Here is a 25,793-nt window from a genome sequence, read left to right as displayed (position 1 = left end):
AGGTGGCGGTGGTGGGACCCGCCCACTGGGCTTCAACTCAGCTCTTCAAAACCCCACGAGTGGCGGACTTAGTCCATATGTTCTAGTCGTTGGTCTGGACTTTATTCTGAAACGTTAAAAACTTTCTACCGAGTCAAAGAAGTTAGACCTCAGGGCACCAGAGCAGGATGACCAATCACTTTAAATTTATTAGGTTTCACTTCTTAAATAAAAACAGGATTCTATGCAGCAGTTTGTTCTTTAAGCATCAGGAGAGTTTGCTGAAATATTAATGTTTAACAGGTGCGATTAAAACTAGAACCGGTAATCCGGCTGGTCCAGAACCGAATCCTCCAAAACACTTTAAAATCATTATTGTTATTAGTGTTAAACGAGCCGACACTGAACCGTTTATGAACTAACGAGAACTTCCTGAACGAGTCGGTTTAACAGCTGGAGACGCACAGATGGAAACATTTAGACCGATAATCTGACGGCTCAGATTACAGCTATGCTTCAGCGCTAGTCTCAGGTGAACCTGTGCATGGCGTTCACTCCAGACGTGGCTGCTGGTTAGGCTTGGGACTGATCCGGGCCTGCTCCTGGTTGGTCTGGTTCTGATGATCAGATACAACTTAAGAGTTCACAGTCAGATTAGACAAGTCTCCATCTCCAAACAGCAGCAGGGTCTGAAGATAAACGTCCAGATGGGATTCAGCAGGACTGAGCCCCCCCCCCCCCCCCCCCCCCCCCCATTTAAAACCTACAAGTTTCTGATCAGTTTCAGAATCGTGGTGTGGGAAGGTGATGAAGAGGAGGAGGAGGAGGAGGAGGACATGTCTGTGGTGGTCCAGTGGTGGTCTTGTCCCGCAGCATCCTGAGTGCGGTGCTGGAGAAATCCCTCAGGATGTCCACCGTCTCCCTCTGCAGCAGCAGAGACTCCTGGACAAACTCCTGCTGGCTCTCCACCAGCTGCTGGACGGACTGGGCCAGCGTCTCCAGGGACTGGGACACCGAGGTCAGGAGCATCCGGCTGGCCCGCTGCTGCTGGAGGCTCTGGGAGGACAACTGGGCCACCTGCTCCTGGGACCGGCGCTGAGAAGACCCCAAAGGAAGGGGGTCGGTGGGGTTAGAGGACGAGGAGGGGGGAGGGGCAGAAGGAGCTCTGGTGGAAGGAGGAGGAGGGATGGAGTTAGAGGAGGCTGCAGGGAGAGAAATAAGACCATTGGTTGTAGCTGAGGAGGGAGGAGGGGGGAGAGGGGAGGGAGGAGGCGGGAGAGAAGAGGGGGGAGGGGGGAGAGAGGAGGGAGTCACAGTGGAGCCTGTGAGGGACTGTGAAGAGGGAGGCGCAGCAGTGGAGGAGGGACCAGGAGATAATTTGGCAGAGTTCTGGTTTTGGTTCTGGTTGGTTCTGGAGTACGTGTAGATGGGTCTAATCCTCAGCAGAGAGTTGCTAGGCAGCAGGTCGTGGGAGGTGGAGGGAGGTGGAGCAGAGGGAGGGAAGGAGGAGAACATGGAGTCGTCGTTTTCACCAAAATCCATCGTTTGCTCTGAAGAATAAAAATGAAATCCAGTTTTACTCAGAAGAACAGAAAACAGAGCAGTGGTTGTTCTGATGCTCTGGACTTTAGCCTGGTTCTGAACCAGATCATCAACCAAGTTACCAAGAACTTGGGCTGTGACGAACAGCCGCTTCTAGTTAGTGTGAATTAACCTTTAATGGTCTCAACTGGGCCAGTTCCCCTCCCCACCACTAGTCGGCGCTACGTGCATCGGCCATCACGCTCCACTGTGGTTAAAACTGTCCAAACAGCTGATTCGCTTGTGGGGTCAGCCCAATTCAAGATGGCCGCCTCATCTGATCAGATTATTTATCTGACTTTAACTTTTGAGGTGGCTGGTGCAGGTGGTCAGGAGGCCTCCTGGACGCCTCCCTGGTGAGGTTTTCTGGGCATGTCCAACCAGGAGGAGATCTAAAGGAAGACCCAGGACTACGTCTCACCTGGCCAGGGAACGCCGTGGGATTCCAAGTGGCAGGGGAGGGAAGCCTGGGCCTCTGCTCAGGCAGCTGCCCCCATGACCCGACTCCAGAAAAGCGGAGGCAGATGGATGGATTTTTGCTTTCGTGTCATTTAGGCCTTCCGATTCAGACTTTTCTGACTAGAACTCCAAACAGCGTTTTGTTCTTACCTCCGTCTTCTGCCAGGTCGAAGTCAGAAGAGGACTGGAGAGGATCACCTGAGAAGCATCACAAACAGCTGAGCTCAAACCGAATGTCTCCATCGCTATAATACAAACATCCACATCTAAACATCTAAGCTGCTAAAAGAAACCAGCATCGGCGTTGCCGTGGGCTCGATGTGGATGTAAACCAGACCAAACCGACTCTAATCTCATTTGATTTCCTGCAAATAAAAATCCTGAATATTCCCAGGAAATTAAACCAACCTCAAATAAACTCTGCAGGATTACCGTTTCTCTCTAAATGTTACAAAGAAAATCCTCGCATCCGAGGTTACGGAGAAGGTAAACATCGAGGTGCATGTCTCATAAAAAACACTTTAAACAACAAAACTCTTCATCATTTGACTTAAGACTCCAGTGAACCTGAGCAGAAAGGACGTTTTGGATGCAGAGCTGACGGGAGTTACTGACCCAGTTCTTTCTCTGGGGAAGACAGGGGTGAAAGGTCAATGGAGAAGCCTTCTGGAAAGGACTGGGAGTTCTCATTCATGCTGAGGTAGGAGTAGGGCGGCGCTGACGAAGTCGGACCTTTCCAGAAGGAATTAGAAAAATCTTCATCTTGACTCAGGTCTGGATCGCTGTTTCCATCTGGGATAAGAAATAAAGCAAACCTGGTAAATTATTGAGAAACACCCGCTTGTGCTGGGGCTGCTAATCCTAACCCTGATCAGCAGAGATGAGAGATTATATTTAAAGAGCAAGTCACCCCCTACCAGATTCTTACTCCACTCCCACTTCCTGTTTGAAAAATGCAACGAATGCTGTTGCCTAGCAGACCGAGAGGGCGGAGCCGCTAACAAATACACACACTCACGACATTGTGACATCATCATGTACCATCTAACATCATAGTGTACCTCTTAGCCAATAGCGATGGCAGATTTAAATTCGAATGCAGTCCAGAGTTTTTGCATCGCTGACAGTTTTAGGCAGAATATTTTAACTCAAATGCACTAAAGTGCCAAACTATTGACGACACGTGTCTGCGGCACGATCAGACACTCGTTTATATAGTTTATCAGCAAAAAAATGTTGATTTGGAGTGACTTGCTCTTTAATGAGATGAAAAATGAGCTTTTTGGATTTAGAGACAATCATCTTTCTACAGAAGCCATGAACAATTTAAAAAGGAGTAAAAGACCAACGTTCAGCAGCTTCAGCGACGGGCTTGACACACGGGAGGCGACACCGCCTCTCCGTTCGTTGTCAACAAGACACGTGCCATAAGCAGGTCTCCCTCCTGCTCGTGCGTGCGTCGTGCACAGGCGAGCCTGCGACGTGATCCCAGAAATTTGAAAGATTTCAACTTCTCATCGCTCAGAAAAAGGACCAATGAGCGGACAGGATGCTTCTCCGCACATCTCCGGGCAACCACGAAGGAGAAGTTAATACTTGCCGTGTCGGGTTTCCCAGAGCGTTAAAACATTTCTACAAGAGAGATGTTCACAAAGAGGCAGCGGCGTGTTGGCGGGTTGGTTGCGAGTGTGGTCTCATCACCACAGTTTCTTTTTCTGTTTGTAACGCGGGATGAACCCATTCACGTATTTTATAGTAAGTCAGAAGTGAGACTTCACTTAACTCTAAGTGTCAACTGCTTTGCCGTACCAAGCTTACTAATAAGCACAGCACGGCAGCTGGCATAAGTGCTGTACAGATTAAAACATGGGACACACAGCAATAGAAGCGTAATCCACAATAAAAACACACAAAAACTTCATAAAACATAGTCAGGAAGTAAAAACCCAACATTCCCTCCAATCTGACGGCTGATCTAAACAACAGAAGATTGGCTATTCGCCCTGAAACAGAGCCAGGGTATCTGCCGGTTGAAGGAACCAAATTTAAGACTTTTTAAGACCCTTTTTAAGGCCATTTTGCCAATTTAAGCAACTTTTTAAAATTTTATTTATGCTATAATTTCCAGCTATTGCCTGGAACCGGTGCTAACCACGTCGCAAACGTGGGATTAGCCATCCAGTTACCATTAAACTTGCACTTCCCCGCGGCGCAAGCTCCCACTAGCTTAACGTGCTCATCTAAAAACAGCCCCCTTTCACAACCAACTGAATGTGTACGGTTCCGCTAACGCCAACACCACGCACAAAAAATGCTGAACGCTAGCTAGAAATTCACGAAAATTTTATAGAAATAAAATGATCTTGTTTATTGGGTCTTTGGTCATTTAAGACCTTTGGAAACTGTATTTAAGGATATTTAAGGCCTTAAATTTGGAAAAGCTAATTGAAGACTTTTTAAGGACCCGCGGACACCCTGAGAGCGCGTCGCTGGCTTTTGCCGCTGGCCGCACGGCACCTCCCACGAGTCAGGCTATCGAAGCGACAGCGAAAGGTTTCGCTGATCGCAGTCGCCTCTCGTGTGTCGAGCCCATAAACAATTCCAAGCTTCAGGTTCATTCTCCAAGTCCTTTGCTGACATTTCTCCAGATTCGCTCTTCCCTTCGCCTCACCTCTTGATGGACTCATCATCAGTATTTTGTGGACCATCTTCTCCACCGGGCCCAGTTTCTTCTTCCTAAATTTCATGCCGTTGGGGCCCCGCAGGGCCACGATCCGGCGCTTTCCGTCACATTTCAGGTCTGTCCATTTCTTCATAATCTGACGTACCTGCAGGAACAAAGAACCATCATCATCAACATCTTCATCATCATCTGTGAGAGTAGACGATGGTCAGCTTTAAACCAAAACATTCTGGACTGAAAAGGTCACAAATCTAGACCTTTACCTGCTCGTTAGGATATAAAAGTGAACATTAGCTCAGTGAGATGGATGAAAATCATCTCTATGTTTAGATGTTTGTGGAAAAACTGCAAACACAGATATCCGTTTTAATGTGGCGTTGTTTAAAATGAGTAAAAATCGTTAAGGCCCGGTCACAAACCTCTCTGTAATTCTCTCCTAGACCGTTGACCTGATCGGTGATTTCAGCCCAGGTCTGTTTCTTGGATTCTGCCGACACTCCCTGGTTAAACTTCCCTAAAAGCAGAAAACATTTCATGGAACGGTTCTGAAACTAGAGGAAAACTGCACCGGAGCAAAGAATCCGTGGAGAAACCTGAGCCGAGACACAAGCAGGAGGGTTCCTCTCTAAAGAACCTGTTCACGGCCATCTCAACCGTGGACTACTGCACACATACCTATACGTCCGGTAAGCAGCTGATCTTGAGAAATTCAGATCAAATAAGAACTTTTAAGCGCAAACAGCATCCCATTATCCATGTGAAACGTTCTAACTCACTCAGGAGGATGAATCTGTTCCTCTTCACTGCATCCAGAAGCGTCTTGATCTCATGGTAGGAGAACCTGGGTTTGGGTTTCAGCGCTCCTTTCACTTCTCCTACCCTAAACTCCTCGTCCTCCTCGCGCCACGTGGCCGGCGCGACTGACATGGCTCTCCCGCTGCCTGCTCCTCTCCTCACCTAAACGTCAGAAAAATCCGGGTTCCCCTCCCCGCAGAGAGGAGGAAAAAATGTCACTTAACCGCAACAGTGAAGCCATTTTCACACAAACTCATCCAGGTGAATTTTGTTTACATGTTGATATAAAAAACAGATAAAACAAATCAGAATAAATCCTTACATAAACACTCCGTTTCTGTCCTATAGGTCAGGGTTTCCCAACCTTTTCTTACTTGTGCACCCCATGAGCCATTTTCTCGCACGAGCACCCCCTTAGTCAAACGTATCGGTGATTCTCCAAAAGCAGAGCGCACAACTGATTATTAAACAAAGATCATTTCATTAAAACTACCCAACACTGAACCACGTCTCACATCCTGTCTGACTCGTGAATGATTTACCTTTGTGACAATCCTCCAGAAAAAAAGACCCCATACACAAACTTTTTAAATTTATAATTAAATAGTTCCACTTGCCCCCTGTGGAGTGTTTACGTACCACTAGGAGAGGTAGTCATATCCACACCCAGAGACCCACAATAGGTGAGCGACCAGGTAGGCATCCTTAAATCATCTCTAGAAATCTAATTACCTGGTATGTTTTTACTGTACCTATTAAAATAAACTAAATCCAAAGCCAAACGTGTCTGTGAATAAGTATTTAAATGCCACTAGCATTAAGGAACTTTAAAAAAAAATACAAACAACATTGTTTCTATCAATTTTATTAAATATTTGACTTACATTTTAATGGAAAATGCAGCGAATTAGCAAAATAACTATAGGTGGTACAGATTCAGAAGGAAAACAGATTTTGTACCTGAGTGAGAACTATCCATACACTCAGAAAAAAAGTCTTAAAAGCTAATAATCAAAATTAAATACTTATAAAATTAGCATTTATAAATATTTAACTAGAGCCGCTTTTCAGGATACTGTTTCCTGTTTCTAACCCTTTACTGCCCCCTGCTGGTTCAATTCCACATAAACAAACCTTTGAAGAGCCACTCGGAACTTAGCAAGGTCCTGGTATTAATTCAGCTTTTCAAACAACCGGTGCGTATGTTTACTAATTTTATTAATGTTAAAATGGTACAACTGTAATAACAGTGTATTTAATATGTTTCAGAGCAGTAACCAAATGTAAAAAAAACACCCTCGTTTAGTTTCCTGGGATTACTGTTTAGATTTGTTTTCATTCTAAATAGTAAAGTTTGTTTTATAGCGTATTACTGATAAAAACGTAACGTTAACGCAATTTACCAAAGTTACGCATTTGTTTATTAGCTTTTTAGTTATTTAAATGAGGGGAAAATCGTCGGGTCACGTGGTGCGTCTGAGCCAATCAGCTGCTCTCCTCTCCTGTCTTTGTTGAGTCCAAACCTGATCCTCTTCGGAGCGCAGCGGCTCCGCCATCTCCGCTAACCACACCGACTAAGTACGTTGTTTAGCGGCGACAGTCAGAAACGCAACGGCAGAGAGGATGTCGGTGCGAGTCCGCGAATTTATTGTGAGTGTAGCGGTGAAGCTAAGGGTTGTAATAATGCGTCTTTCCTCTGCTTTCAGCGCTAACACGCGACGAACGGCGGCCAAGATGGAGGGCGACGTTTCTGTTAGCGTTCGGCTCGGTTTTTACCTTTTCGCTTCTACTTGGCTTTGCGCGTTGTGTTTTACTTTCATAAGTGCGATGTGCGGCGCAGAGGTCAAATAGAATCGATGGGAAATAATTACCGGTTTGGAAAAAAAGATGGCGTTGTTCTTTCCTCGGAGGTTCTCCCTCTCCCGAAAGTTCGGAATGACGAGAAATGCGCAGACTCCGCAGCGCGTGAGATTTTTTTTTTGTCACCCTGAACGCGCAATATTTTCATCCTGCTGCGCGCCCCCATCTGGCACGGAAACAGTCCGCACTAACACTCCCAAAGTTCAAACACAATTCCCATATAAGACAATTAATTCACGAGATTGGTAATTTTTCTCTATAATTATGTTTCACAGGCTGATATTTAACCTTAGAGAAGTTCAAAAGAATTTAGATAACATTAGTTCCACTTGCTAGGTCAAATCATTTTATTTCACATTTTAACTAGTTTGGCAGAAAACAATAGCCTCCCCATACTAGAGTGTAAGTAACTTGGTTAGTTGTCATTTAAATCAGACTGATTTTATACCATAAAATATGTATTCCAACAATTTTAGGAATTAAGAAATGCACAACCAATCACTAATCAGATTATTAAAAACTGCTAAATAATATTCAGAACGTGAGTTTATGTCAAGAAAATAAACTAAAATGCCATTAAACTGATCAAAGTGCAAATCAATCAAATTAGCCACTTATAAAATACAATGTGTTCAAAAAACCAACCATACTGTGCAAATCATTCCTAAGAAATCTTTTGGTATTTTTAGCAAAACCTTGATTAGAATAGATTCCTCTTGAAATTACAGATTATTTACATAATCCCATCGCATCGCAGTGGCAGATGTGGAGACCGAGGAGGCGCAGCTCCAGGTTTGTCCGCTTGGTGTCGCCAGAGACCATCTTCTTAAAATAAATACGTGTTTCCTTCCTCAGAGCAATACCCGCGGTGGCCTACAGAGGGCACCACCACACATACGTGTCTCAGACTGGGAACTGGGTGCTGGAAGGTGGATCTATACTGGGATCTCATCTGACAGCTGTGACATTAATTTATCTTTTTCTTTGAATGGTTAATTATTTTATTTGTGAAAAAAAACAAGATTTGGTCTTAGAATTTAACGTCACACCCAGGAAGCTTATCAACACTGCGCTATTCACATTATTGCGTTAACATTTTAGATTTTATAGATCATCAGTGTGGTTCTGCTCCTGCTGTTGCTGCTGGTGATAGTTCTGCCGCAGCGACCCACTTTCCCAGCACGGGTCATTAAAAGCTCCCATGAATTCTGCTGAGTGACTAGGCTGCCTTATAGGAGGAAACAGAAACGCATGCAAGTGCTAATTTTATGATTTTTTTGTTTTGTTTTTTTTGTATAAAGCTAAAAATACACTGGTCCTCTAAAATGTTTTCAATCTTTTATAAAGTTTCATTACGATGCCTATAAACCATATAGGCCTGTGTCAGAAAATGACACTGTTTGGTTCCGATAAGCAGATTTTTCAGTCTGAACAGTTTAACTAAATATTTTTAAAAAGCATTTTAGTGGAAAAAAGAGTCACTTTTAGCTTTTTCTGCTAATAAATTGATGGAAAGCTCAGTCTGTCTGGACTCTTCAAATTCTGGAAGTGAAAAATACTAAAACGCCTTTTATGTTGTCAATTTAAACATTAGTCAGGTTTGAGTTTTCCTCGGTCACAGCTACAAAGAGCTGAGGAACCACACATGGCTCCAGGGCCGCAGGCTGAAGACCTCTAACAGTTGGTCTCTGATATGAACAAATCTAACACAAAGGATCAGCATCATCATCTCAGAAGTTCCTGAGGATAATACGTGAATCTCCAACAGCACAGTAAGGGGAAACAAAGCTCAGGGTGGCAGAAACTGAGGAGGGGTGAAGGGCAGTTCTATCGTTTCATTAGGCTGGTAGCTTTCTGGTTGGCGGCTTCGATCCGGGACACGTTGAGATTAGCCTGCAGGGAGAGACGGAAGCAGGAAGAGGACATTAGACACGGACTGATTCCGGTCCGTCTCTCTGTGGTGGTTTATCAGGTGGCCAAACATTTATGCATATGTAGTGTATGACTACATACTAGAATCAACACTGTTTGCTATCAGTTGTTAATTCTGAGAAAGATCAAGCACATTAGCATATGAGCTTATACCATGTATAAATATCTAAGATACTTATTTAATCGATAGAAGTTCATACACCAACCTACTTGGTCTATTTTTAATCCAAAGATTAATGTTTAATTTAAGATAATTACATTTAATAGCAAAAGTTTATTTCTGTATCAGAAGTTAGGAGTCTTTGCTCACATAAAATACACATAAAAAACAAAACGTGTTCCTTTTTAGATCACATGATGACTAATCAAATGTAGGTGAATTGTTTTAGAGTGTAAAAGCTTCATGTCCATTTTTAAGTCTATTAACTACGCATTATTTTAGTTTTTAATGTAATTTTCTGGAAATAAAATCCTGAACAGACTCATGTTGATGTATCGGACCAGAAAAGCATCAGGTCCAGGGAACCAGAACCTTTGATGTTTCACAGCTACACACATTTAATGAGGCCTTAATATGAAATGATTGACTATTATGCATGATGCGTTATTGGTGTTAAAAAAAATCTAAATGTTCTGACTTGACTTGGGGACTTTCATCTGCATCTTGCATCATTTGACCTGATTCAGGGCTGTTTTGGCTGCAAACGGATCCAAGCGGTGGCTGAAACTGAAACCATCCATTTCCCCTCGGGTGACGCAACGCGGTACAACCAGAAGAGAATGCTGCCACACCGGGACGTCTAACCAGGTCACCATGGTAACGTGACCTCACCTTCTCTCGTATGCGATCGATCTGGTCTTTTTGGGACTCCAGCTCGTTGCCGATGTCCAGAGCCATGCTCTTCAGATTCCCCACGATGCTGCCAACGTGAGTCAGGTTCTCCTCCATCTCATCTTCTCGGGCGTCGTTGGTCACCCTGAAACAAACGGGAGTGAGTTGCATGAGATGTGTGTGTGTGTGTGTCCCATGTTTGTTCAGCTGCCTGAATGATAGAGTCACCTGTCAGGTGTTTGAAAAGCGAAGCAAACACACACACACACAGCTGCCTCCTCTACACAGCACACGGCTCATTGAACCCTCTCTCTACCTGCGGATGTGTCCGCCGCTCATGATCATTTGCTCTCGCTCGTCAACGACCCGAGACGATGGTGGCTGATTGGACACCACACCGTCCTGATTGGAGGCTCCGCCCCACACCGCCTTGTACGCCCCGCTCTCCTCAAAGGCCTTCAGTCTGAGGAGAGAAAGTCACCTGGTGAGACTACGTCTCCTAACAGGTTAGGGGTCTGCAACCTGTGGTTCTAAAGGAGAAAGTTGACTTTTCTTCTATTCAACTTGTTGCAATAAATGCACAAAAGTCAGCAGAGTCCTACTATGGAACGGCTGCCTGTGTAAATCGAGACACTAGTGAACAAATTATTCTAAATCATTGGAAAATGTGTATTTTCATTAAGCCTAACTTCTTAAAACAATGGAAAGTAATAAGTGGCAGAAAAAATGATGTAAAATAAAATCGTTATGATTTTTTGTTATTTAATATCAGATAAATTTGATTTTATTTTTAAATACATTTTATTCCTTGTTTATTATTATTATTATTATTATTATTATTATTATAAAGTGTCCTGCTCAAGTCTCAGGAAAAGAAGGACCTCAAAGCTTTATTTATGTCATGGTGTTGATTTTTTCTATAGAAAAACTGAAGTAGAGCACAGTTCCCAACAACAAAGTACCAATTTTCTTGTGCCTAGTTAAGATAATTATGACTTAAGTGACTAAAATTGTAGTCAGTAGGACATCAAGAGGAAATGGCTTTTTTAGTCGTAAAGGTTGCAGACTCCTGAGTGAGGTGATGCTCAGAGTGGGCTCAAATATATAATAAAATGTGTCATATGGCAGACAAGTAAGCAACTGAAACACACACACACACCTGTCTTTCCATCATAGCGAGGACCGTCCTTTGACTAACCATAGCCAATGCTGTTCTACTCCTAGCCCTAACCTTAACTGAAACCTAACTTAGTCATGTGCGCCATACTAACTAACGAGTAAGGCTCTGCAACACCAAAGTGGGGATCAGCAAAATGTCCTCAGTTTACAGGTAAAAAGCTTGTCATTGGTCCTCGCTTTGATGTATAGACAAGTACACACACACACACACCTACTTATCACAGGTGCAGAGCCCGCAGCACTTTCCCAGGTCAGTCAGGTTTTTCTCTGCCTCCTTCATATCGGAGTTGATCTGATCCAAACCCTCCTCTATACGCTCCAACTGCTCTACAGGAGGAGCAGGGCGAGGAGCACAATGCAAAATCAAAAGAACAAAAAAAGCTGAAGCTATGAAGCAGCCACAAGCCCACAAAACTCTAAAGAAATCATAAAAAGTCACGTTGCACCAACGTCTACAACAAGCGGTTTGCAGTCCGACCTCAGAGCCCAGTTTCATTGCTTTTCTCTCCAACTGACCAATTTTTGAATCAATGTTTCATTTTTGCAAGCAGATGTTAGTTTGTTTCATTTTGTCTTCTGTAAGTGGTGCCATCTTAGGCCCTGTCCACACGTAGCCGGGGATCTCTAAAACGTAGATATGTTTCTACGTTTTGGCCTGTCATCCACACGAAAACGGAGTTTTTTCACACGAAAACGGATCTTTTTAAAAACTCCGGCCAAAGTGAAGATCTGCGTTTTCTCCGTTTTGGGTGTCTGCGTGTGGACGGACAAAACCGGAGTTTTAAGGACCGCAACGTCACTTTCCGCGACAAAAAAATGCTGACATCACGTGTGCGACCTGTGTTTACACTAGCCGACAGCATGGATGCCCTCAGAGCTGCGCTCGCTTTATCAATTGTCCAAGCGCTTTCTGCTTGTTTGTTTTTGCAAGCGGAATTACTGCTCCTTGCGGAAGACCACAGACGAAGGACGAGGTTAAGAACGGGGGAAGTACTGCCGCCTGCAGGTCTGGCATGTCCTTAACAACGTATTTATCCGGGTACGTGTGGACAGAGTTTTTTTAAACGAGGTGGTGTGGATGCAAGTTTTTGGAGGGGCGGATATTCGTTTTTAAAAAAAAACCCGGCTACGTGTGGACTAGGCCTTAATGTCTAAACACAGAAACAGCAATAATAACGGGTGTTCACCTTTACGGGCCTGGGTTGGGCCACGTTCCACGTCTGCGCCCATGCATGTCTCATGTGACTGTGGATTCGTACAACGTTTGCAGGACAGGATCAGAAAAAAGGTACTAATAACAGATACTTGTATCGGGGGCGGGGCTTTAAACCCACCACTACCAGCTGCTTGTTTTGAACTTCGCTACTTCCCCGTCTGGTTCTTACGCGCACAGAAGCAGAACTTCCTGGAAGTGGAGTGCAGCCCTTGATAATCAAGCCCTTTCATCTCCGATCATTTCTGGCCAATATTTCCCCAAGGAGGGTTTACGTTTTGTGTACTTTAGTAAACGTTCCCTTGTCCGATTTTCTCAAACACGATTGGTCAGTTAGAGCCCAAACCCTCTGCTTACAGAGATGACAGCTGATGGAACTGGGCACTGGCGTGTGTGTTTGGACACTAGCTAATGCCGACGTACTTCCTGAGAGGCCAGATGCACAGACCACAGCACTGGGCCATGTCCGTCAGGTTCTTCTCTGCCTCCCTCATGTCCCTGTTTATGGACTCCATTCCTTCCTCAATTCGCTCCAACTGTTCTGTTAGCAACACCGGATTTAAAGATGGAGAGATTTAGGGTGTTGCACCAACAACTCACCAATCGGATCTACTTCAGACATGCACGAGAAATCGGAGCTGTGTGCAAACATCATCGTGGAAACCTGACGTTTGGTGTTAGTGGCTCAGAGTGGTCGACAACCAACATGAACTGAAGCGGAGGAGTCCAGGAATCTCAGGGTCTTGCTCACGAGTGAGGGAAGGAGGGAGCGGGAGATCGGCAGGCGGGTTGGGGCGGCGTCTGCGGTGATGCGGATGCTGAACCGGTCTGTTGTGGTGAAGAAGGAGCTGAGCCAGAAAGCCAGGCTTTCAATTTACCGGTCGATCTACCGCCCAGTCCTCACCTGCGGTCACAAGCTCTGGGTGATGACCGAAAGAACAAGATGGCGGATACAAGCGGCCGAAATGAGTTTTCTCCGCAGGGTGGCCGGGCTCAGCCTTAGGAAGAGGATGAGGAGCTCGGGACAGACTCGGAGTAGAGCCGCTGCTCCTCCATATCGTGAGGTGTCAGTTGAGGTGGTTTGGGCATCTTGTTAGGACGCCTCCTGGACGCCTCCCCAGGGAGGTGTTTCAGGCATGTCCTGCTGGCAGGAGGCCCCCCTGGCCAACCCAGGACACGTTGGAGAAAGTGCATCTCCGGACTGGCCCAGGAACGCCTTGGGGTGTTACCGGAGGAGCTGGTGGAGGAGGCCGGGGAGAGGACAGTCTGGAATTCCTTAGTTGGTATGCTGCCCCCGCGACCCGGATAGGCGGAAGAAGATGAGAGACGAGATAAACCAACACCGCAAGTGCACTGCTGGCTTTTAAAAAGACACAAGGCTCACATTGCGTGGTTATTTCTGACGGAGTCTCCCTCCCTGTGGATCGCCTGATCCGGGGTTTGTTCGGGTGGGGCGGAAGCTGTCCACACACACCTTTTAAATTATCAGTCACGCACACCGTGGTGGTACTGACGTCATCTCCACACATCCCAGCAGTGTGCGCTCTGGTCACAGGTTGAGGTTTGTGTGCAGAGCTGAATAACCCATAAATAAAAAGCACTCGATTCATCCGAATGTGAAAGCGACAGCTGTGGAAGATTCGTTCAAAAAAAGAAAACACTCTGATTAAGATCACATCACCTACCTGATCAATGAGACATTTTCCTGGCAGCTCTCAAAATCTTTACGATGATAGGCGCTTTATAGAAGATTGTTTCTTCTTCACGTTTAATCTACACAGTTGGTTTGTATTCATCTGGAAGAATTCTGCTCGATGATAAAACTTCATTTATTTTATGTTCCAGGTTTGGTATCATTTTAGAAAACCTCCCAACTGTTCCACAGATCTGTTTTTTAAATATAAAAACAATATTGTTTATGAATAATACACCGAAATATAACCAGTGGGATTATGGGACTTAATTGATGAGTTTAAATGATCACATGGTGAATTATTCCATATGGATGCTATAAATATTTGGTAAAATACCTAATTAGCTCATTTCATGAATGTACTGTAAAAATGTGTCATGTTCTGTCTCCCTCTGTTCCCCTGCCAAGCTCTTGGTTCCACCAGGTTCTCCTCAGCCCTCTCTAGCCTTCCCTCTGGTGTCCTCCTAATCACTCCCGGTTAGGCCCTGTCCACACGTAGCCGGGGATCTGCCAAAACTTAGATATTTTTCTACGTTTTGGCCTGTCATCCACACGAAAACGAAGTTTTTTCACACGAAAACGGATCTTTTTAAAAACTCCGGCGAAAGTGAAGATCTGCGTTTTCTCCGTTTTGGGTGTCTGCGTGTGGACGGACAAAACCGGAGTTTTAAGGTCCGCAACGTCACTTTCCGCGACAAAACAATGCTGACATCACGTGTGCGACCTGTGTTTACACTAGCCGACAGCATGGATGCCCTCAGAGCTGCGCTCGCTTTATCAATTGTCCAAGCGCTTTCTGCTTGTTTGTTTTTGCAAGAGGAATTACTGCTGCTTGTGGAAGACCACAGACGAAGGACGAGGTTAAGAACGGGGGAAGTACTGCCGCCTGCAGGTCTGGCATGTCCTTAACAACGTATTTATCCGGGTACGTGTGGACAGAGTTTTTTTAAACGAGGTGGTGTGGATGCAAGTTTTTGGAGGGGCGGATATTCGTTTTTAAAAAAAAACCCGGCTACGTGTGGACTAGGCCTTAATGTCTAAACACAGAAACAGCAATAATAACGGGTGTTCACCTTTACGGGCCTGGGTTGGGCCACGTTCCACGTCTGCGCCCATGCATGTCTCATGTGACTGTGGATTCGTACAACGTTTGCAGGACAGGATCAGAAAAAAGGTACTAATAACAGATACTTGTATCGGGGGCGGGGCTTTAAACCCACCACTACCAGCTGCTTGTTTTGAACTTCGCTACTTCCCCGTCTGGTTCTTACGCGCACAGAAGCAGAACTTCCTGGAAGTGGAGTGCAGCCCTTGATAATCAAGCCCTTTCATCTCCGATCATTTCTGGCCAATATTTCCCCAAGGAGGGTTTACGTTTTGTGTACTTTAGTAAACGTTCCCTTGTCCGATTTTCTCAAACACGATTGGTCAGTTAGAGCCCAAACCCTCTGCTTACAGAGATGACAGCTGATGGAACTGGGCACTGGCGTGTGTGTTTGGACACTAGCTAATGCCGACGTACTTCCTGAGAGGCCAGATGCACAGACCACAGCACTGGGCCATGTCCGTCAGGTTCTTCTCTGCCTCCCTCATGTCCCTGTTTATGGACTCCATTCCTTCCTCAATTCGCTCCAACTGTTCTGTTAGCAACACCGGATTTAAAGATGGAGAGATTTAGGGTGTTGCACCAACAACTCACCAATCGGATCTACTTCAGACATGCACGAGAAATCGGAGCTGTGTGCAAACATCATCGTGGAAACCTGACGTTTGGTGTTAGTGGCTCAGAGTGGTCGACAACCAACATGAACTGAAGCGGAGGAGTCCAGGAATCTCAGGGTCTTGCTCACGAGTGAGGGAAGGAGGGAGCGGGAGATCGGCAGGCGGGTTGGGGCGGCGTCTGCGGTGATGCGGATGCTGAACCGGTCTGTTGTGGTGAAGAAGGAGCTGAGCCAGAAAGCCAGGCTTTCAATTTACCGGTCGATCTACCGCCCAGTCCTCACCTGCGGTCACAAGCTCTGGGTGATGACCGAAAGAACAAGATGGCGGATACAAGCGGCCGAAATGAGTTTTCTCCGCAGGGTGGCCGGGCTCAGCCTTAGGAAGAGGATGAGGAGCTCGGGACAGACTCGGCGTAGAGCCGCTGCTCCTCCATATCGTGAGGTGTCAGTTGAGGTGGTTTGGGCATCTTGTTAGGACGCCTCCTGGACGCCTCCCCAGGGAGGTGTTTCAGGCATGTCCTGCTGGCAGGAGGCCCCCCTGGCCAACCCAGGACACGTTGGAGAAAGTGCATCTCCGGACTGGCCCAGGAACGCCTTGGGGTGTTACCGGAGGAGCTGGTGGAGGAGGCCGGGGAGAGGACAGTCTGGAATTCCTTAGTTGGTATGCTGCCCCCGCGACCCGGATAGGCGGAAGAAGATGAGATACGAGATAAACCAACACCGCAAGTGCACTGCTGGCTTTTAAAAAGACACAAGGCTCACATTGCGTGGTTATTTCTGACGGAGTCTCCCTCCCTGTGGATCGCCTGATCCGGGGTTTGTTCGGGTGGGGCGGAAGCTGTCCACACACACCTTTTAAATTATCAGTCACGCACACCGTGGTGGTACTGACGTCATCTCCACACATCCCAGCAGTGTGCGCTCTGGTCACAGGTTGAGGTTTGTGTGCAGAGCTGAATAACCCATAAATAAAAAGCACTCGATTCATCCGAATGTGAAAGCGACAGCTGTGGAAGATTCGTTCAAAAAAAGAAAACACTCTGATTAAGATCACATCACCTACCTGATCAATGAGACATTTTCCTGGCAGCTCTCAAAATCTTTACGATGATAGGCGCTTTATAGAAGATTGTTTCTTCTTCACGTTTAATCTACACAGTTGGTTTGTATTCATCTGGAAGAATTCTGCTCGATGATAAAACTTCATTTATTTTATGTTCCAGGTTTGGTATCATTTTAGAAAACCTCCCAACTGTTCCACAGATCTGTTTTTTAAATATAAAAACAATATTGTTTATGAATAATACACCGAAATATAACCAGTGGGATTATGGGACTTAATTGATGAGTTTAAATGATCACATGGTGAATTATTCCATATGGATGCTATAAATATTTGGTAAAATACCTAATTAGCTCATTTCATGAATGTACTGTAAAAATGTGTCATGTTCTGTCTCCCTCTGTTCCCCTGCCAAGCTCTTGGTTCCACCAGGTTCTCCTCAGCCCTCTCTAGCCTTCCCTCTGGTGTCCTCCTAATCACTCCCGGTTAGGCCCTGTCCACACGTAGCCGAGGATCTGCCAAAACGTAGATATTTTTCTACGTTTTGGCCTGTCATCCACACGAAAACGAAGTTTTTTCACACGAAAACGGATCTTTTTAAAAACTCCGGCCAAAGTGAAGATCTGCGTTTTCTCCGTTTTGGGTGTCTGCGTGTGGACAGACAAAACCGGAGTTTTAAGGTCCGCAACGTCACTTTCCGCGACAAAACAATGCTGACATCACGTGTGCGACCTGTGTTTACACTAGCCGACAGCATGGATGCCCTCAGAGCTGCGCTCGCTTTATCAATTGTCCAAGCGCTTTTTGCTTGTTTGTTTTTGCAAGCGGAATTACTGCTCCTTGCGGAAGACCACAGACGAAGGACGAGGTTAAGAACGGGGGAAGTACTGCCGCCTACAGGTCTGGCATGTCCTTAACAACGTATTTATCCGGGTACGTGTGGGCAGAGTTTTTTTTTTTAAACGAGGTGGTGTGGATGCAAGTTTTTGGAGGGGCGGATATTCGTTTTTTTTAAAAAACCCGGCTACGTGTGGACTAGGCCTTAGTCCCCACTTGATTTTTTATTAGTTCTCCTCATCCCTCTAGTTATTAGTTGTTTACATTTGCCCTCAGTCTTTAAGTTTAGTTATCTGTGTTTTATAGGTTTATCTGCCCTCCTGCTTGTTTCTTTCCACCACTTAGATTATTGTACGCACCTGCCTTCCCTCCGGCTCTCACTACTCACACCTGTCACCTGTTCCCCTGATCACCTCCCTCTGTGTTTAAAACCCTGTCTTGTCCTTCAGTGTTTGTTGGTCCGTTGTATGTGTATGTGCTGTTCTGTTCCCTCCTCCCGTGTTTTGCCTGAGTCCTTGCTCATGTTTTTGAGCTTCTGTTTTCGTGTTTGACCGCTGGATTAAGCCTCCAGCTTGAAAATAAAGAAGAAATAAAGAGTTATCTTCTTGTCTGAGTGATCTGGCGTTCTGCATCTTGGGTTCAAACCTCCTGCCTTTCGGTCAGCGTGACAAAATGTATCATAAACAAAAACTGGACCAATATTTGAATGAGTCGTATAATGATGTAGACAACTTTACATCAAGTTAATATAGAATATTTATTTATTTGGATGAAACTGGATCATAATTACCTCCTTGTTCATCTAACATCACCACAGTCCGGATCCCGAGGTCTTTACTCTGGAGGAGGAACATAAAAACACTTCATGAAAATAAAGTACAAATCTGACTAATATATAAAAAGAGACACAATGGCTTCACGTGCTTTAAATAAATAATAAAAAACAAACATAAACAATCTGACTGGATTTCTGTGACGTGACTGAGAGGCTCAACGATCTTTGTTTTTAAACAGTTGTTGAGACATTTTCAGTCATTCTGAAATGTGTTTTTGTGTAGAAGTTTTTCACCGACTGTAGAAAGCCTGCATGAACAGAAGCTGTTCACGTAGCTTGTGGGGAAAAAGTTATTATTTTTTTTTTACTTTTACGTAGAAAAACACCTAAAAATGACTGAAAAACCATCTTGTTTAAAAATCAGGTTCCATAATTTTTAATTATCTACTTTGATGAGTTTAGTCTTCTTTGTTTTGACTCGTGTGAGATTACAGAGTGAGTGAGTGAGTGAGTGAGTGAGTGAGTGAGTGAGTGAGTGAGTGAGTGAGTGAATACCTCCTCGACCAACTGAACCATCCGTCTCGTGCTTTCCAGGGACTAAAAACAGACAAAATCAGTTTTAGTTCCTATTGGATCAACATGTTTAATTTTTAAATAATGAGCCTTGATTATTACTGGATTTTAAACCCTTCAGGAAGGAAATTTGAACCTGAATTGTTTCCTCTATCAATCAATCAATCAATCAATTTTATTTGTAGAGCACCTTCCGACGTTATCAGAAGCCCAAGGTGCTGAACAGCATCATAAAAACATTCCCAGTACCTGGGCATGGGAGCAAGATAAAAACATAAAATCATAAAATAACAAGCAAGCAATATTACAAACACAGAGAGGTAACGGAATGAGACTAATCAATTAAAAACAAATGGTGGACAAAATAAGATCAAGCATCCGGATCAAAAAGAAGAAGAATTAAAAACCATGATGTCAGGGCAATTCAATGAACCCTAGAGCTGAAAAACAATCAAATAGAAATGAGTCTTTAGACGAGACTAAAGCCCCATTCCCATCTGTACCGGGTCGGCCCGGGCCGGGCAGCATAGGTTGTTTACATATCTGGGTGGCCTGGAATTTTCCCGGGCCAACGGGACGGTGCCTGCCTGATGCTCAATGGCAATTCATTCCACAGAGTTGGAGCCAAAACAGAAAATGCACGATAACCCCTCGATCGATACATCGACCGGGGGACCACCAGAAGTTCCTGCTCGGCTGAGCGAAGTATTTCATTTTTTATAAACGGCCTAATTATTGTGTTTTCATCAAGAAACCCTTCCAACACCATCTCAAAGAGCAAGTCACCCCCTACCAGAGTCTAACTCCACTCCCACTTCATGTTTGAAAAATGCAACAAATGCTGTTGCCTGGCAGACCGAAAAGGCAGAGCTGCTAACAAATACACACACACACACACACACACACACACAGGCTCACGACAGCATTGTGACATCATAATGTACCAGTTTACATCATAGCATACCTCTTAGCCAATAGCGGTGGCAGATTTAAATTCAAATGCAGAGCAGAGTTTTTACCTGACGACGGCACAACACTGACAGTTTTCGTCGTCGTCGTCGTCGTCGTCTTCCTCCGCTTATCCGGGTCCGGGTTGCGGGGGCAGCATCCCAATTAGGGAGCTCCAGGCCGTCCTCTCCCCGGCCTTGTCCACCAGCTCCTCCGGCAGGACCCCAAGGCGTTCCCGGACCAGATTGGAGATGTAACCTCTCCAACGTGTCCTGGGTCGACCCGGGGGCCTTCTGCCGGCAGGACATGCCCGAAACACCTCCCCGGGGAGGCGTCCAGGAGGCATCCTGACCAGATGCCCAAACCATCTCAACTGGCTCCTTTCGATCCGGAGGAGCAGCGGTTCTACTCCGAGTCCCTCCCGAATGTCCGAGCTCCTCACCCTATCTCTAAGGCTGAGCCCGGCCACCCTACGGAGGAAACTCATTTCGGACGCTTGTATCCGCGATCTCGTTCTTTCGGTCATTACCCAAAGCTCATGACCATAGGTGAGGATTGGGACGTAGATCGACCGGTAAATCGAGAGCCTGGCTTTCTGGCTCAGCTCCCTCTTCCCCACGACAGATCGGCTCAGCGTCCGCATCACTGCAGACGCCGAACCAATCCGCCTGTCGATCTCCCGATCCCTCCTACCCTCACTCGTGAACAAGACCCCGAGATACTTAAACTCCTCCACTTGAGGTAGGACCTCTCCCCCGACCTGGAGGTGGCAAGCCACCCTTTTCCGGTCGAGAACCATGGTCTCAGATTTGGCGGTGCTGATCCTCATCCCAGCCGCTTCACATTCGGCCGCGAACCTACCCAGCAAGAGCTGAAGGTCAGAGCTGGATGAAGCTACGAGGACCACATCATCTGCCAAAAGCAGAGACGAGATTCTCCTGCCACCAAACTCGACACACTCCACACCACGGCTGCGTCTAGAAATTCTGTCCATAAAAGTGATGAACAGAACCGGTGACAAAGGGCAGCCCTGGCGGAGTCCAACCCTCACTGGGAACAGGTCCGACTTACTACCGGCTATGCGGACCAAACTCACGCTCCTCTGGTAAAGGGACTGAATGGCCCTTAAAAGAAAGCCACCCACCCCATACTCCTGGAGCGTCCCCCACAGGGTGCCCCTGGGGACACGGTCATAAGCCTTCTCCAAATCCACAAAGCACATGTGGATTGGTTGGGCAAACTCCCATGCCCCCTCCATCACCCTTGCAAGGGTATAGAGCTGGTCCACAGTTCCACGGCCAGGACGAAAACCACATTGCTCCTCCTCTATCTGAGATTCAACTATCGATCGGACCCTCCTCTCCAGTACCTTGGAGTAGACCTTTCCAGGGAGGCTGAGGAGTGTGATCCCCCTATAGTTGGAACACACCCTCAGGTCACCCTTCTTAAAGATGGGGACCACCACCCCGGTCTGCCACTCCCTAGGAACTGCCCCCGATGACCACGCAATGTTGTAGAGACGTGTCAACCATGACAGCCCTACAACATCCATAGCCTTGAGATACCCAGGACGAACCTCATCCGCCCCCGGGGCTCCGCCGCTGTGTAGTTGTTTGACTACCTCAGCAACTTCTGCCCCCGAGATCGGACAGTCCATCCCCAGGCCTCCCAGCTCTGGTTCCTCCTCGGAATGCGCATTGGTGGGATTGAGGAGCTCCTCAAAGTATTCCTTCCACCGTCCGACTATAGCCTCAGTTGACGTCAGCAGCTCCCCATCCCCACTGTAAACAGTGTGAGCGAGTTGCTGCCTTCCTCTCCTGAGGCGCCGGACAGTTTGCCAGAACCTCTTTGGAGCCGATCGATAGTCTTTCTCCATGGCCTCACCAAACTCCTCCCACGCCCGAGATTTTGCCTCGGCAACTGCCACTGCTGCACCCCGCTTGGCTATCCGGTACCTGTCTGCTGCCTCCGGAGACCCACAGACCAGCCACGCCCTGTAGGCCTCCTTCTTCAGCCTGACGGCTCCCCGAACCTCTGGTGTCCACCAGCGGGTACGGGGGTTGCCACCACGACTGGCACCGGCCACCTTACGACCACAGCTAGCAACAGCCGCCTCGACAATCGCAGAGTGGAACAAGGCCCACTCGGACTCAATGTCCCCCACTGCTCTCGGGACGTGGTCAAAGCTCTGCCGGAGGTGGGAGTTGAAGACCGTCTTGACAGGTTCTTCTGCCAGGCATTCCCAGCAGACCCTCACTATGCGTTTGGGTCTGCCAGGTCTACGCGGCATGTTCCCTTGCCATCTGATCCAACTCACCACCAGGTGGTGATCAGTTGACAGCTCCGCCCCTCTCTTCACTCGGGTGTCCAAAACATACGGCCGCAGGTCAGATGATACGACTACAAAATCTATCATCGACCTGTGACCTAGGCTGCCCTGGTACCAAGTGTACCGGTGGGCATCCTTATGTTCGAACATGGTGTTCGTTATGGCCAAACTGCGGCTTGCACAGAAGTCCAATAACAAAACACCGCTCGAGTTCTGATCAGGTGGGCCGTTCCTCCCAATCACACCCCTCCAGGTCAAGCTGTCATTGCCCACGTGAGCATTGAAGTCCCCCAGCAGGACAATGGAGTCCCCTGATGGAGCACTATCTAGCACTCGTCCCAGGGACTCCAAAAAGGGTGGGTACTCTGAACTGATATTTGGCCCATAAGCACAAACAACAGTCAGGACCCGTTCCCCGACCCGAAGGCGCAAGGAAGCTACCCTTTTGTCCCCCGGGGTAAACCCCAACACACAGGCAGAGAGTCTCGGGGCTAACAAAAAGCCAACCCCAGCCCTCCGCCTCTCACCCGGAGCAACTCCAGCAAAGTAGAGTGTCCAACCCCTCTCCAGGTCTCGGGTTCCAGAGCCAATGCTATGTGTCGAGGTGAGTCCGACTATATCTAGCCGGTACCGCTCAACCTCTGCCACAAGCTCCGGCTCCTTCCCCGCCAGCGAGGTGACGTTCCATGTCCCAAAAACTAGTTTTCTTGTCCGGGGATTGGACCGCCAAGGCTCCCGCCTTGGTCTGCCACCCGATTCACATTGCACCGGACCCTTCATGTTCCTCCTGTGGGTGGTGGGTCCACAGTTGGACGAGCCCATGTATCCGGTTCGGGCTGGGCCCGGCCGGGCCCCATGGGCGAAAGCCCGGCCACCAGGCGCTCACTCACGGGCCCCAACCCCAGGCCTGGCTCCAGGGTGGGACCCCGGTAACCCTCCGGGCCGGGTACTCCGACTCTTCGTTTTAACCGCCATGAAAGATCCTTCGAACCGTTCTTTGTCTCACCCTTCACCTAAGACCAATTTGTCATGGGAGACCCTACCAGGGGCACTAAGTGCCCCAGACAACATAGCTCCTAGGATCATTAGGGCACTCAAACTCCTCCACCACGATAAGGTGACGGTTCAAGGACAGTTTTAGGCAGAATATTTAAATTTTAACTAAGATGCACTGAAGTGCCAAATTATTGACGACACATGTCTGCAGCACGATTAGACACTCGTTTATTTTGTTTATCAGCAAAAAAAAAAGTTGATTCGGGGGTGACTTGCTCTTTAAGTTCAGTTCTCAAGATCCCATGAGTTCACCACATGCAAAGCGGAGTAATCGGACCGGCCATCCGAACTTCTCTCTTTAAGCTGAGAACCATCAAGCTGGGAAAAATCTGTCGTTTTTACCAACCAAGCAATGGTTCCTTTCAGAATAAAAGCTGAACTCGCTGACCCAAGGAGGGTCTCTTTTTGACGCTGTGAACCACCTGTCACTTTTACCTGGAGACTATCCAAAGACTGGTTTGTCGTGCTGTCGACACTGTTTCATCGGCTCCAGTACCAGAGGAGGGTCGTGGACCTGGCATCCGGATCTGTACGGAGGTCTCACTGACGTTATGTGGATGCGACACAAATGGCGTCTCATGTGTTTATGATTACAGGTCTCAAACTCTGATCAGTTAGGAGCAAAACATCATCTCCCACTCAGACTTTGCTTCTCCAGATACGAAGGTTCTGAATTTGACATCGTTCACACACACTTCATTCAAACAGAACATCCATCATTAGAGAGTTAGTCTTGTTAAATTGTTTAAAATTATTTAGTAATAAATTTCCTTAAACGTTGAAAGTCTCTCTCTCTTCTCTTGTCTCTCAGTTAATACAAAGTGTTATTTAAAATCCCTGTAATAAAAAGACCCAATCTTCTGATTTAAATAAGATGTGGTCCATAAGATGGATTTCATACTAGATATGAAATTTAACGTCTTATGGTCCTTAATTAAATGTAATTAACATCCTCGTTACAAATTAAATTGAATAAATGCCAGATTGTACCATTAGACACGCTCCAAAGACCATCTCCCATTTAAGATGTACATGTTTTGTATTTATTTCCTAGTTGGGCGTTGAGATCTTCTGGGTGAAAACAAAAGAGAAAAATATACTTTTATTTGACCTTTTTATGAATAAACCCATTTTCTATGAGCATCAAAACATAACTCTCCTCAGAGCTCACGTCTGCAGCCTATGACCTCATCCATATCACTCAGGGAGACTAACCATCACCATGGCAACCAGGTGAGCCAGGTGTCGTTAAGGGGAACTCCCCCTGGGTTTAGAACAGGTTGTGATCACATCTCTTGTGTTTGACGTGGTGTTAAATTGAGTTTCCTTCACCTCCGAGCTGTAAAACCCAGACTGAGATTTTGGAATTGAGCCAAAGGTGTTTTTAAGCTGATAGAAGTCGGAGCTTCTGAAACGCGTTTAGGAGCGAAGCTGCCTTTCTTCCACATTTCTGATTTAAAGCCGGTCACAAAAACATCCGCCGAACTTCAGAACTGTTGCTACGAGAAGCTTTTTGTCCCAGATGAAAACCACTTTTTACACATGCTGCAAACCTCTGACAGGAGAATTAAAAGCTTTTGATGCAAGTCTGCTGCAGATTTTCCTGTCAGTCCGTCATTAGAAAAAGAAGAAGCATCAGAGTCGGAATCCGTGGGAATAATTTTAATTTAGTTTCATTTAAAGAGAACGCCCAGCAGAGAGAACAAAAGCCAAACAACAACAGTGATGCTTCAAGGTTGAAAAACCCAACGGACATTACATCATTTGAGACGTTTACCTCATCTGTGACCTGATTGGCTCTGCTCTGTAGCTCCTCTTGCTCCGTCAGGATGGGCGGGTCTTCACGGCTCTTGGCCATTTGTCCGTGTGTGTGTGTGTGTGTGTGTGTGTGTGTGTGTGTGTGTGTGTGTGTCCGTGTGTGTGTGTGTGTGTGTGTGTGTGTGTGTTTCCAGTACTAGATGATCTGACCAGGCTACAGCATCAGCTGGTCGTTTGATCTGAGGTGAGAGAAGATGCAGCTTTAGTTTGTTTCCTTTAACAATCATTCCTGCACCTGTGATGGGTCTGAAGCACACGCAGGAGGAAGAAGAGAGAAAACTTGAGAAATTGTTTTAAAAATGGTAACTGGCCTGCATTTGTGTAGCGCCTTCTAGAGTACAACAACCCTAGCCTGGCAAGCCAGACTAAACAAATGTATTATTTAGTCTGGCCACGCTCCATTGACGGCTCTCGGTTGTGGGGCGGGTTCTACCGTTGTCTTTCAAATGATCTCTGCATGCTACTGG

The 25,793-nt window shown here is 46.5% G+C and overlaps 2 protein-coding genes across 4 annotated transcripts; both read right to left on the bottom strand.

Moving 5' to 3' along the window:
- Window positions 1-709: 709 nt before the first annotated feature.
- Window positions 710-7,457, bottom strand: zgc:113149 (myb-related transcription factor, partner of profilin). 3 transcript variants are annotated; one of them, XM_070543678.1, is made up of 7 exons: window positions 7,369-7,457; window positions 5,479-5,686; window positions 5,122-5,216; window positions 4,691-4,847; window positions 2,635-2,811; window positions 2,170-2,217; window positions 710-1,529 (listed from the first exon to the last, which is right to left on the bottom strand). In XM_070543678.1, exons 2-7 carry the CDS (start codon window positions 5,627-5,629, stop codon window positions 763-765), a joined length of 1,395 nt encoding a protein of 464 aa, XP_070399779.1. In that variant the 5' UTR covers window positions 5,630-5,686; window positions 7,369-7,457; the 3' UTR covers window positions 710-762. The 3 variants fall into 3 exon arrangements, with proteins under 3 accessions (XP_070399779.1, XP_070399778.1, XP_015806288.3); XM_070543677.1 differs by having other exon boundaries at window positions 5,479-5,691; window positions 7,370-7,453; XM_015950802.3 differs by having other exon boundaries at window positions 5,479-5,659; window positions 7,369-7,443.
- A 1,590-nt stretch (window positions 7,458-9,047) lies between these two features.
- Window positions 9,048-25,481, bottom strand: zgc:101731 (SNARE_SNAP25N and SNARE_SNAP23C domain-containing protein). The gene is made up of 7 exons (XM_015950803.3): window positions 25,286-25,481; window positions 19,158-19,199; window positions 18,618-18,666; window positions 11,516-11,627; window positions 10,438-10,584; window positions 10,122-10,266; window positions 9,048-9,250 (listed from the first exon to the last, which is right to left on the bottom strand). Exons 1-7 carry the CDS (start codon window positions 25,364-25,366, stop codon window positions 9,185-9,187), a joined length of 642 nt encoding a protein of 213 aa, XP_015806289.3. The 5' UTR covers window positions 25,367-25,481; the 3' UTR covers window positions 9,048-9,184.
- Window positions 25,482-25,793: the final 312 nt, after the last annotated feature.

This window comes from Nothobranchius furzeri, chromosome 13, assembly GCF_043380555.1.
Source record: "Nothobranchius furzeri strain GRZ-AD chromosome 13, NfurGRZ-RIMD1, whole genome shotgun sequence".
Lineage (NCBI taxonomy): Eukaryota > Metazoa > Chordata > Actinopteri > Cyprinodontiformes > Nothobranchiidae > Nothobranchius > Nothobranchius furzeri.
This window is presented reverse-complemented; position numbering and strand designations above follow the sequence as displayed.

Bases quoted from the DNA above. Each gene is read 5' to 3' on its own strand.
- zgc:113149 (XM_070543678.1), bottom strand. From the start codon at position 5,629: ATGTCAGTCGCGCCGGCCACGTGGCGCGAGGAGGACGAGGAGTTTAGG. The intron at 4,848-5,121 runs GTTTGTGACCGG...TTGTTCCTGCAG, and splicing joins TAGGAGAGAATTACAGAGAG to GTACGTCAGATTATGAAGAA. The intron at 1,530-2,169 runs GTAAGAACAAAA...TTTATTCTTCAG, and splicing joins CGACCTGGCAGAAGACGGAG to AGCAAACGATGGATTTTGGT.
- zgc:101731 (XM_015950803.3), bottom strand. From the start codon at position 25,366: ATGGCCAAGAGCCGTGAAGACCCGCCCATCCTGACGGAGCAAGAGGAG. The intron at 19,200-25,285 runs GTAAACGTCTCA...GTCTGTTTTTAG, and splicing joins CCAATCAGGTCACAGATGAG to TCCCTGGAAAGCACGAGACG. The intron at 10,267-10,437 runs GTAGAGAGAGGG...CGTTTGTTTCAG, and splicing joins AGCGGCGGACACATCCGCAG to GGTGACCAACGACGCCCGAG.